Source organism: Ctenopharyngodon idella, chromosome 3 (genome assembly GCF_019924925.1).
Source record: "Ctenopharyngodon idella isolate HZGC_01 chromosome 3, HZGC01, whole genome shotgun sequence".
Classification (NCBI taxonomy): Eukaryota; Metazoa; Chordata; class Actinopteri; order Cypriniformes; family Xenocyprididae; genus Ctenopharyngodon; species Ctenopharyngodon idella.
The window spans coordinates 26129479-26142232 of NC_067222.1; the positions used below are offsets into that span (position 1 = coordinate 26129479).

At 38.0% G+C, this 12754-nt stretch overlaps 1 protein-coding gene across 1 annotated transcript in view; it reads right to left on the reverse strand.

Moving 5' to 3' along the window:
* Positions 1-12754, reverse strand: part of xylt1 (xylosyltransferase I) — a 67523-nt gene that overhangs the window by 22777 nt on the left and 31992 nt on the right. The window contains 3 exon segments of the mRNA XM_051887620.1: positions 5529-5731; positions 7329-7501; positions 12102-12624. Of these exon segments, the coding sequence (XP_051743580.1) occupies positions 5529-5731; positions 7329-7501; positions 12102-12624 (899 nt within the window).

A 12754-nucleotide genomic window follows, 5' to 3' on the forward strand; every position in this document is an offset into this window, starting at 1 on the left:
ATGTACTTTAAGTGAACAGATCTGAATTCATTGCGAAAACAAGTCAAGAAAATTGTGTCGTAATTTGTGTAAAAAAAAAAAAGGCAACAAAAGTTTCTTCACAACCAAAGAGTAATAAATAGCTGAGGTGAATTTGTTGATGTTTGCATGTGAATTTTAGCTCCATAGTAAACACTCAGTCATCCAATCATCACTTGCACTCGTCAACATGCCTGCAGCTGCACACGTCAATCACATACAACTTTATCTCACACGTCCTGTTTCAATAGCTTAAGGCGCTATATCATCCACCGTTCATTATAAGACCACATTAAATGTTTAACTGCTGTGGTAAAAAGATGAACATGCACAAATGCACTCTGACCTGCAGTGTCTTTCCTGTTTGAAAAAGATCAGGATGGGTAACCCAGTGTGGCATTTGAAATGAAACCCTGCTCCAGTGCTCACTGCATGTACAGCTGCCAGTCACTCCCTGCGCTGGCTAAACTCAGACCTCAGGTTATTAGAGTGCTGTATTCTGTAACAGAGCTACCAGTGAGATTTGAAATCTGACTGCAGTGCCGTCAAAACGGTGCAATAATAATGAGCATCAGTCCAAGTGGGAGAGAGCAGGAGAAAGAGAGAGACAGAAAGGATGTTTACGCTTTATTTTTGAGGCCTCTTCAAGGTATGCAAATTTTCTGTAGGCACGGAATATTTGGATGGCCTTCTACAAATCGCACAATATGCCATCAGAGCAAACCATGAGGAATACTGCATCCTATAATGCAATGCACCCAAATCTTATTAGCAACGAATGAACTGGAAATGAATGATATCTTTTTTTGAATCCTTTTTCAAATCAGACTTCCAAAAAGTAGGATATTTTTATACAAAGCAGTAAAAAATATTTGTATTTATTTTCAATAACTGAATGCTGAATTAAACATGTAACATGGTGAAGTCATGTGGCAACAACGTAGCATAGAACAAATTGAAAGGCAAAATAATATAATACGAACCAATCACGTAAGAGAATACAAATAAATGTAAGAAAGGCCAATCACAATATAGTGCGCAAATTACAGTAAGACAGAAATCATGAACATTCTAAAAATGAAAGAAAATTGGAGACTTTAATATTAAAAGTGCCGTACCATCAAACTTTACTTTTAAATTTGTATAAACCTTATAATTCATGTTAATGGTTGTTTGAATTTACATTTGAATTCATTTTCAATAACTGAATTCTGAATTAAACATGCAACATAGTGAGGTCATGTGGCAACAATGTACATTTTGATAGTTTATTGCATAATGCATAGTATTTATTGATATACTGTAGTAGTCTGTGCACAGTTTATATGGTGCAGTGTGGAGTAGGCAGTACACTAGTATTCCATTCTGAACATTGTCGGAGACATGCAGACTGTAATTGAAGGTTATGTTCAAAATAGCATACTAGGGCTGGGCGGTATATCGAGTTTGTGCGATATATTTTTATAAATGATATAGGATGAGGCAATACCGTTTATATCGATATACAGAAGTTTGATATTACGAGCGCATCTGTAAAATAGTGGAGGACACAGAGTGAGCTGCTGCAGAGGAAGTGCATAGTCCGATTTGTTATAAACATGAGACATATATTTAGGGCTTCAAAATAATAGACATGGTTAACGCGTCTAGTCAAATAGCCTAATATAAAGCCTTAATAAATGTCCTTCAGTATGAACATTGTTTGTATTGAGCAGGATGTGAAATAACATTTTTTTTTAAAAAATAAATACTGTTTTTTTTTTTTTTTATCCGAATAGAAAAAAGTAGAAAATATAGAGATATATATTTTATATAAAAATACAGAGATATGATTTTTGGCCATATTGTCCAGCCTTATAGCATACAAACATTCTACTTACTCTCATTACTGCTGCAGTATATGCATGGAATACTTCATCCCACAATGTGATGCTCAGCATTTAATTTCTAGTGTGATGAAGTAATATCAACCAAAATTGCATTTTTTTTTTTTAGTTTTACTTTTTCTTGACTACTTAATTAATGGGACTGAATTTAATTGGATTAAAAAATCACTTTTTTTTTTTTTTTTCAAGATGAAGAATCCTATTCTATAAAGAGTATATAATAGAATAATGCCAACTGTTTAACTTATTTTTTTAAAATTTTAATTTAGCATTTAGTATGCTAGTTATCTGTTCCGAACGGTCTTCTGAGCTGCTCCATACCAGAAGAGGGCGTCATGGAGCCCATGTGACCACATGGGAAGAGGAGAACAACAGAATCCAGACTCATTGTTTTCTCCTTTTCTCTCTTCATGAAAAGGCTATAAATACAGCTGCACTGACTAAAAAACAGGGCCGGAGAAAAAGAGCAAGATGGAGCGGATAAATGGAAGAAAAGAGCCCGGCGCTCCCAACAAAGCCACTGTGTAACAGAGCCCTCCGCCCCTGGCGTCCAGCCTCGCCTATAGAGGAGAGAGCTCTTTGTCAGTCCCTTTCACAGGCATCCATGCAGAAGGATGGACATCAGGAGGGAATTAGAGGGGAAAATAAGCGGCTAAGTCACCAGACACAGGTACCGCACGTCCCTCGGCATAGCAGTCACGACATGTGGACAAAGCGTTCTGGGAAAGGGCTGTGCACAGGTCTTTAGGAAGGCCAACACTGAAGATGTCCCCCCAGGACCTCTAACACGCATTGTCATACGCAATTAGTCGGTAATGGGAGCAACCGCGATGAAGCCGAGTGAAGTCTGCAGTGTCAGCAAACATACTGAGGCTCTAAACTGGAAGTCAGGCATGCATTTGAACATTGTCTGTGGCTTTGTCTCTGTCTCCCTCTGTCTCACCTCACTTCCTGTCTCAGACTCGCTATCTCTGTCAAAGCCACTGGTGGCAAGAATGAGAAAAAAAATCATTGAATGTCTGGATGATAACTCTTCATGTCTCTCTGGCCAAATTGATATGAGGTCTAATGGATCTGTCAGTCTGTGCTCACTCCTGTCCAATCAGAGGAGATCTTTAACCTACAGCAATAGAGTGCAACAGTTGGGTACCAGAAGTAAAAATCCCATTCATTTACACAATATCTAGTGATGGGTGATTTCAAAACACTGCTTCATGAAGCTTCGAAGCTTTACGAATCTTTTGTTTCGAATCAGTGTTTCAGAGTGTGTATCAAACTGCCAAAGTCATGCCCCCCAGTGGTGAACCACTGAAAGTTCGAAACACATATCACGTAACGAAGCCTCATTTACTGAAATCAAGTGACTTTGGCGCTCTGAATCCCTGATTCGAAACAAAAGCTTCGAAGCTTCATGAAGCAGTGTTTTGAAATCGCCCATCACTAGATATTGTTGAATAAAGTCGTTATTTTGTTTTTTTGGCGCACAAAAAGTATTCTCGTCGCTTTATAATATTAAGGTTGAACCACTGTAGTCACATGAACTGTTTTAAATACATCTTTAGTAGTTTTCTGGGCATCTGAAAGTGTTAGCCATCGGATTTCATCAGAAATATCTTAATTTGTGTTCCGAAGATGAGATTCTTACCCCAATGGTAAAAAGTTAAGCATAAATCTAAGAATTTAGCAGGAATGCAAAGATATTACAATTCTGTTTATTTTGTCTAATAGACTAAAAAGTAAAACACTAAAAACAGAAATCAATAACTGTAATCACTAAAAAAAAAAAAAATCTAATTAATTATTTTAGGCATCACAAGATTAGAATGTAATATAAAATAGATTTTCATATTTTGCAATAAACAAAATATATTGTTTCTCTATATATAATAAGCATCTTTAAAGCAATAGTTTTAAATTTTGCCATCGTTTTTATTTCTATTATGTCATTCGCAAGGCTTGATGGGACTTGTAGTTCTTTCTCTCATTTAAGCCGTTAAGTACACAGTCTTGTACCTTTGCCGTTTTGTTCGATTTTCAAATTCTTTCTTGCTTCGAATTAAAGTTTGTAATCTTGTATATATATTTCCATTTGAAGAAATATGGAATGTTCACTAAATTACTTGAATAGCTATATTTAGAAAGAATAAATCATTCTAGAATTAGTGGGGTGATTTTTGGGGGAGTGCTAAATAAAAATATTTTAAAAAGCTGTAAAATTATTATTTTTTAACTCCTGAAGACATTTTTTGAGTGCAAACCATCCTTTTAGGGCTGAATGATTTTTTTTTTTTTTTTTTTTTTTTTAAATTTGACAAATCACACTAAGCCATATTGCATTATTGATTTTATTTCAGAATAATGTGTTGTCCTACTGCTGCACTTTATGCACTTTATACACTAACTCCACAGATAGAAAGAAACAGACTGACGTTTTGTGGTAAAGACAAAAAGTAAATAAGCATATTTTTAAAACATACTTAAACATACTTTCCTATGACTCTTCTTAGAGCTCTTCTTATCTTTTGTTGAAGTTATTTTCCTCACAGCTTCCTCTCTGCTGACCCCTTTTTCTGTTATGATAGTGGACTGAGAAATAACTCTCCATCACCACAACCGAAGGAGCCGGATCGGACTCCTTAATGGACCGATTTGTCCTCATGTTTTAGAGAAATGGTGTTTCTGCACAGTATAATACAAATGATAGCAACTACATCACTGCACTACATACACACACACACACTGACAGGCTACTTATAGCTTGCACCTGAACCTGACTCAGAGCTAGAGATGAAAAGAATCATTTTATTTTTCTTTGATGTTTCGCTTGAAAGGGGCTTTGGCTCCCAGCTAACTTCCCTCTCCGGTCTGGAGGTGTGGCATGTGACGGAGTGATAGAGAGGCAGGATTAACCTTGACCGGCTGTGCGGGACAGGCCAGAATTCATCACACGGCCGTATCGATCTCTAACACCCTGATTTCTGAGGGCTGCAGAAAATGACATGGCTGTAGTATTGATTGTAGCCGGGGGAATAGCTGGGTTACTCAACCTCTCATCCTGCTCTCATTATGGACTGAAGAGTTATGCACACTAATGGCATTTATTATGGTGATAATTCAAATCTTCAGACACAGTTCGGCTTACAGACAGAAATGCCACATTGAGTTACAGGTAATGTGATGAGATACTGAAATACTGGAGTCTTCCTCAAATGTGAAATGTATCTGGGGTAAAATTCAAGTTCCTCGGTTTGCTTTGGTGTTGTGGCCCTGTCATAATTAAATTGAGCTAATTCTGAATTAAAAAAAAAAAAAAAAAAAAGTACAATCTCCACAAGACGCTTAAATGTAATCCCTCAACAGCTCTATGAACCATCAAGCTTGTTGACACCAGATCAAACAGCCAATGGTGAACTCAATTACCCATAATCCCCTGCTAAACTAAATTGTGACATTGCTTGGAACTAATCTCCCAACAGCCCACAGCTAGACGCTAGCCAGGTGTTAACTCAATTGTTCTCTGTGGCAACCAATAAACTTGAATTATTCCTGAGAGAAAACAATGACAAACCAATGCAACAGAATAATCAGTTAAAAGTAGAGTAATGAGAGAGAATGATTACTCACCTGATTGGGTAATCAGCAGCACTCAGGTTGATGAAGAAATCCCAGGACCAATCTCGCATGGCCAGCAGGTCCCTCATGCTCTTTAGATACATGGTGAGCAGGCTGGCACCGCCCCATATCGTAGACATGCGCCACGGTGTGACCCGGACGTTGGGATACTGGTGAGCCAGAGCCACCATCTGCCTGTGGAGGTAGTTAGATCGCTGCAGGGTGAAAAAAAGACAGGCTCTGGTTAATTTGGAGCCTGAGAACTTTATCTGGGATCAGTCAGTCAAACGTGACCAGCGTTATCATGAGATAAACAAAGTCTGACCATCCACTAAGGGCACCTTGTGGGGAAAAACAGATTGAATGAAGTGGATGAAGGCTTTTCAAACAGTCAGGTGGCACAGAGTTTCATGTACTGTGTGTACACCTACACACTTGTCCTGTTTTCCCAGTAAAAATACCTAAACATCCTAAAAAAGATCAATTTACTTGAGAAACAAAAATTGCACAAGATGTAGATATTGTTTTCAAAGAATTAAATTGAATTAAATGTACTTTTCTTACCTCACTGATAAAAAGTTAAGCATTAATCTAAGAAAATGCACAGATATCAAAATTCTGTCTGATAGCAGAGAATAATTTTCATGTTATGGCAATAACTGATAAATTCCAGACATTAATATTCAATACTACTTTGTCTAAAAAATAAAAATAAAACACTAAAAGCTCAAATCAATCATTTTAAATGCTACAAGTGAATTTGGGCATCACAAGAATATAGTGTTAATATATAAGTGTTTTTAAATATTAACATTAAATGATAGATGACAGCAACGGTAATCTAAACAGTTAATGCACAATTAAATATCGACCGATATACATCCAATATTGTCTAATAATTTTTTTTAAAATTCTCTAATATCTGCTCATATTAATATATATTGTGCATCTTTAAAATTTGTGAGGATTATGCTGAAAGTAAATATTTATCTTAACACAATTTTACTTCTCAAGTACACGTTTTGTTTTAAGGATGTTTAGATATTTTACCAGAAAACAAGACAAAAACCTTATTAAAAAAAAAAGTGTTTTTTTTTTGTAGTATAGTGCCTGTGACAAACTTGGCATGCAAGTGTGAAGCACTACGTTGTTTTTGAGATATACACATCACAGTCTTTGATTACCTGTGTGTTTTCTGTTACACCACCCCTCCTTTAACTCGTTTTATGGAGTCATAAAGCTTGTCTCCATGATGATGGACTGATTGAAAAGCAGCTCTTTATCCTGCACTTTCGAAATTACAAGACAGTGTACTCACCCTACGCATTCCTGCCATAAATTCAAGTAGCTCATTAAGTGTATTTTTGTATGTGTGTAATTAAGGGAGGGGGGTTGCAGCGTTATGTGTGTGTATGTGTGTGTGAACAAACAGCCTTTCATGTTCACACTCTATCACTTGCCAAGCTGAGAGAGTAAATGGTGTGAAAGACACTGAAGTATGGCTCTTTAATAATCCTCCATCAGGCTTTTGAAACAGCTTACTGAATAAATGGAGTGGTTTGGAGCCCACTGTTTACCCAGCATCCTGCTCTCTTTCCCATCCCCCACTATTGCTCTCAGAGATGGTTGACTATTCACCCAACAACCGACTAGTTAATTAGATCAAATAGTTTATACAAACATTTTTAAAAATATATTTGTTAACATGTTAACAGCTTTACAACTCCATAACTCCTCTCCTGCTGCTCAATCTTTTCAGAATATTCTCACCATTATACAAATATAAAAATTGGATGTGTGTTGAAGACATACCTGGTCCACATGAATGTAGTAGAAATGAGATGTGTGGTATATGGCCTTGAAGAGACGCTGCACCTGACGAGAGGCCCGTCCATGGACCACCAACATGAAGGCTATCCGCACCGGCACAGCAGGCACAGTCTCCATTGAGTCCTCCTCCCAATGCACATTCACATTCACTTTGCCTGCGCAAACACACACATATTAGCCAAAATGCACTCAAAAGACTAATTTATCCACGTCTAGACATAAAACATATTTAGGCTGTCAGTTGTCAGAAATTAATTTAAGGGCATAATTCAGCTTTTTTTTTTTCCCTGAAAATTCAGCTTTGACATCACAGGAATAAATTGCATTTTCAAATATAAATTGGTTATTTTAAATTAGAATAATATTTCACAATGTTAATGTGAAGAGCCATCTTAAAGGTGCACTATGTAACATTTATAACAATTTAAAAAATGAATTTAAATGAGTCAATACATCATCAATAGTTCTTCCAAAACGTGCTTTTGTCTTATCCTGATTCACTATGGTAAGTTATAAGCATCTATATTTTAGGCCGAGCGGGATGGTTTTCACTGGAAATTGCGTACTTACGTCACTTGCCCATGTGTATCTCGTCACGATACAGCCATTTCTTTTTTCAAGTTGCGTGCGCCGGTCGTTTAAAGCAAGTTGTTTAAAAAAAGTCGCACAAACAAATGATATTGCGGTGGCTGTTACTGACTATTTAAATCTAGCGGGTTTAGTGTCTCGTGTTTCAAATCCAATGACGCTGGCAGTGACAATTCTCTCTGACCAATCAGTGATCTGCAGTGTTTACACGTCACATTTAGTATCGGTACTAAGCGAGCCGTACCATGCCGTACCGAACCGTACCATGTAGTGGAAAAGCGCCATTACCAACCCCAAACATTTGAACGGCAGTGTACATTTTTCATTTGAACAATTATGGCTGTCATGAAAACTTTTCACTGGTTTTGGTCAATATTCTCACTGTTGATTTCATTGTGATCACAAATTTTAGAGGTTAAAGGGAGCTAAAATAAAGCTAAAAATTAGCTAAAAACAATGCTTTCATTTTAGTGCATTAATGAAAAAAAAAAACACTATTTTAGCTAACAACTCATTCTGGAAGTTGCCATATTTACTTTCACCAATATGGTTACAGTTATTATTCATGAATATTGTGGGAATAGAAAAAGGGCTTCATTTTATATAAGAATAGGACAATTTAGGAGACACTCCTGTTAGTAAATACAGTCATCACTCTCAAAAACTGACTGTGTGATTCAGTCATTGAGAGTATCCCTCAATGGTCCCAGATGAAACAGATGAACCTCTCTAACACTTAAACCGAGTCGAGGGCACCTCAATCCATCCGAGACACTGCTATAACGCCGTAATCCAGAACCGCAGCAATCCACCACATGATCACCTATTGGCCTATAAGTGTTTCACTGATACCATCTCCACAATGGCTGATATAAGACACCATCCCCGCCTTCCTTCAGACATATATTCAGCTCTCACAAATAGCTTGGCGCAGACCACAAGGGCTGAGCTTCGGTCGTTTGTGGCTTTCTAAAAATGCCCACAGAATAAATACATGGCGGACTTCTCTCCATGTCATGGTATAGCCTGCCACTTCTAAAGAAGGGCATGCTGAATTACTCATTACAGGCCATGAGGTTAATTTTAAAAGCTCATATGAAATTACACTGAAGGCACTACGATTTGGCATAAGGCCATGCTGACTGAAGACATGGGCCATGAGGGGGTAATGACTATAATCTGAAAGCTGAGCCTGTCGTTACTGTCCTAAACTGCACTGGTCTCCCAGACCCTGTGATGGAGCCTGAAGGAGAGCAGGAGAAGGCACCGCTCCTGGCCCTCAGGGAGGACCTGGCTGACCCTGGATGGGTGGAGGCTGAGAAAGACATGAAGGTCCTTTATTAAATGCAATTACACCATCTTAACTCTATAGTGTCCTCTGTCTTTATGGGGTGTGGACTGGCCTGTCCATCATCTGTCCCTGTGTTTCATTTTATTTCCTACATGTTCTCAGTGAAACACTGGCCCTTCTGTCAGAGTACTTTATTTTAAAAATCTAGGAATAGAAGCGGAGTTGTGTGATTTCGCCTGAAGCGGTGAGCATTTTCAAAGTTGGAGCATCTGTGTTGCCTCTCGCTCTAAGATCTTTCCGATACCGCTCCATCACGAGCACGACACATTAATGGCCTATAATGCAAGAATTTTCTGCAAGTTAAACACAGTGTTAATAGACTTTGTTGTAAAATTTAAAGACACACATACTTACAAATACCAATAGTTTGGGTTTGGTAAGTTTTTTTACTGTTTTTGAAAGAGGTCTCTCAAGCTTGCATTTATTTAATCAAAATACAGTAAAATATTTCTACAATTTAAAATAACTGTTTTTTATTTTGTTTCTATTCTTTGACAAATAGAAAGTCTAAAAGAACAGCATTTATTTGAAATAGAAATCTTTTGTAATGTAATATGTCTAATATGTCTTTAATGTCATTTTTGATCAATCTAATGAATCCTTGCTGAATAAATGTATTCATTTATATATATATAAAAAAAGAATAGAATGGATGTGCTCCTTTCAGTAAAAAAAGTCTAACTTTTGGTTAGAAACATTGCTTGTTTTTACTCTAGTAATAATATAGTTTTCTACAGAGACAAAGGGTACGTTTACACGACAACGATATGCTTAAAACGGGGAAGTTTTTCCTTCAAGTTTTCCGCGTACAGACGACACCATTGTCAAAACAATCCCCATTCACACAAACCTGTCAAAATGACAAAAAATGCTGTATTCTGCAGGCAGGCCATTAGATGTTGATGAAACACTATAGACTGAACAAGTACTATGCATGTGCATGATGTCATTGTTTTCACAGGTTCGCGTTTTTGTTGTTTACACGGAGACCGTTTTCAAAAACTTGCACTTTGAAACTTGTTTTCAAAAGTTTCAGTTTTCAGGCATTCAAAACACCGTTGTCATGTAAATGAACGGACAAAACGCATAAAAAGTGTTACGTTTTTAGTTGAAAATGGTGTTGTGTAAACAGCCCCTAATTTCATAGTACCACTGTTGTCAGATATTAGAAAAGTAATCTTCACAAAGTGCTTTGGAAATGTCAGTATTTCTCCATTCAAGTAAAAAAAACATGCCAAGAAGGGCCACCGAGTTTAGAAACTTTGGTAACACTCTCAGTTCAGTAAATCTATTCTGCAGACATCTCTCAACAGTCAACAGAGAAAATGTTAAAAATGCGCAGATTCCTTGTGGGCCCTCATAACCGACAGCCTGGACCACATTTGAAACTTATTCATCCAACAATGTTCATTAAAAACCTGCCATTTGCTTTAAACTTATGTTGCTTCAGTACTAATTGCCAACACTGAGGCAAATCGCTCACGTGTTTGCCATCAAAGTCTTTGTCTGTTACCACATAATGCAATTACTGTTTATAAATACATTCAAACTCCATCCATGTGGCTTGGTCGGTCTACTGTACTTGCTGGAAATAGACACGTTCCTGCCCCGCCCCACCCCCTTAAAACCTCTGCATGTCCCAGACTCATGTCTCTGTGGTGATGTCCCTGTCATATCTGTCAAAACCCATTCTGGTTTCCGGAAGTTTCTCTAGGCAGAGGCTCTGAGCCCTGAGAAGATCTGTCACTGTTCTATTTGAACGCATCCATAGCCCTGATTTGTGTGCAGATGACTGAGCACTGCATAATTGCATGAATATGTTTTCTGTAGTCAGCTATGGGAGATGGAGAGGGGAAAAAGAGACAACGTTCAGCAATTACATCCGTCTAACCTCGTGTGGAAATCCAGAATCTCATTTCCAGCCTGTCTCTGATTGTAATTACAAGTGCTGTGAATGTCTGTTACCAGCCCTGTGACTCTTAATACACTACTTCCATAAACCTACAAAGACAGGATGGCAATTAATTTGGGAAAACCATTATTTTAAGCATTATTTATCGTAAATTCCCATAAACCTCAGCTAATGTTTCGCTTAATGCCAGTGCAGGTTGATGATTATAATTAGTTCTTATCCCAAAAGAAAACGTCATGACATTGAGTTAAAGACCCGACAAGATTTCAGTCCTGTGGTGACATACTTTCTTTTTTAATCAGGAAGTTTGTCCAGGAAATGTGACTTTTTACTTTTTTTTTTTTAAAGACTTTAGTTACATTTCAGCAATGAACCATTTGGGTGGGACGTTCTCTTTCAAGAGAGTAGATGTAGTGTAGGATGTTGTGTATAATGAGTAATCAATATTTCGGTCAATTTTCTTGGAAAAGAATGACTTTTAAATGTGTTTTAATGGAAGTAACGACATATCTACAGAATGTAACGAATTATAAAAAAGAAAAAGAAAAAAAAAAGTAGGGCGGGAACTTGCATCTATCGATTGTTGATTGAATTTTGAGATATGGGCGTTGACTTAAATGAATGTGAGCTTGCAGTCAATTGTGGAGGGGTGGGTTTATGCAGACTAAAAGACTGGAGAAGTACGGTATATGTCCAGAGAGAAGTCTGTTATTTTGACCGTAAGAGTTATGACATTTTGATTAAACATCACGAGGTCAATTTAAAAAAATAAATAAATTGGATGAATTCAAGTTAATTTGTCCAGTAGCAATGGCTTCAAAGCTAATAAACATGGACTAAAAGCCACAGAATTCCAATTCTTCATATTAACATGGAATATGAAGAGTAAAGAGGGTCTACTCACCCTCTACCGGGCAATAACGGGTGACTTTCTCAGGCATGAGCTGGCGTTCTTTGTGGCGGCAGTAAACCTCCACTATCTGCTGCCGGCACTCCTTGGTCTTGGCACGAGAGAGGGCGGAGATTGCCTCTTTGCCACTGATCTCGCATTTGGGCGGCTGGTCGTATTTGATGTCTGCGGTGGGTGTGGCAGATCGCTTGGCCTGCTGGAGGTGGTGCCGGTGCTGCTGGGTTTGCTGTGGATGAAGGGTGGGATTGGCCTTCCGGTGAAGCTCAGTGCGCGTCTGATTGTAGCCACCTTTGTTTTGTGCATACTGAATGACCTCATTAGAGTTCTTGCTCAGGCTTTGCTGCGCATGCGCCTTCTCCAGAAGGCCTTGTTTGTGCTTGCCGGGCGCATGTCTCTGTGTCTGTGAACGTGCCCCGAAATTACTGTTGTCTATGTTCTCAAAGTCTTTGGGAACGGAGTTCTCGTTGTTGCTGTCCACGCGGACTTTCTCCTTGGGTCGGTGCGAGTAGTAGCCGTCCTGCAAGATGAAGAGGAAACAGTTGAAATTAGTTACTGCTACTAACAGAACGTCAATGTCACGACAGATAAAACCAGCAGGTTTTATACCTTATTTACTTTCATAAGTAATCAGACATACAATTTTTTCA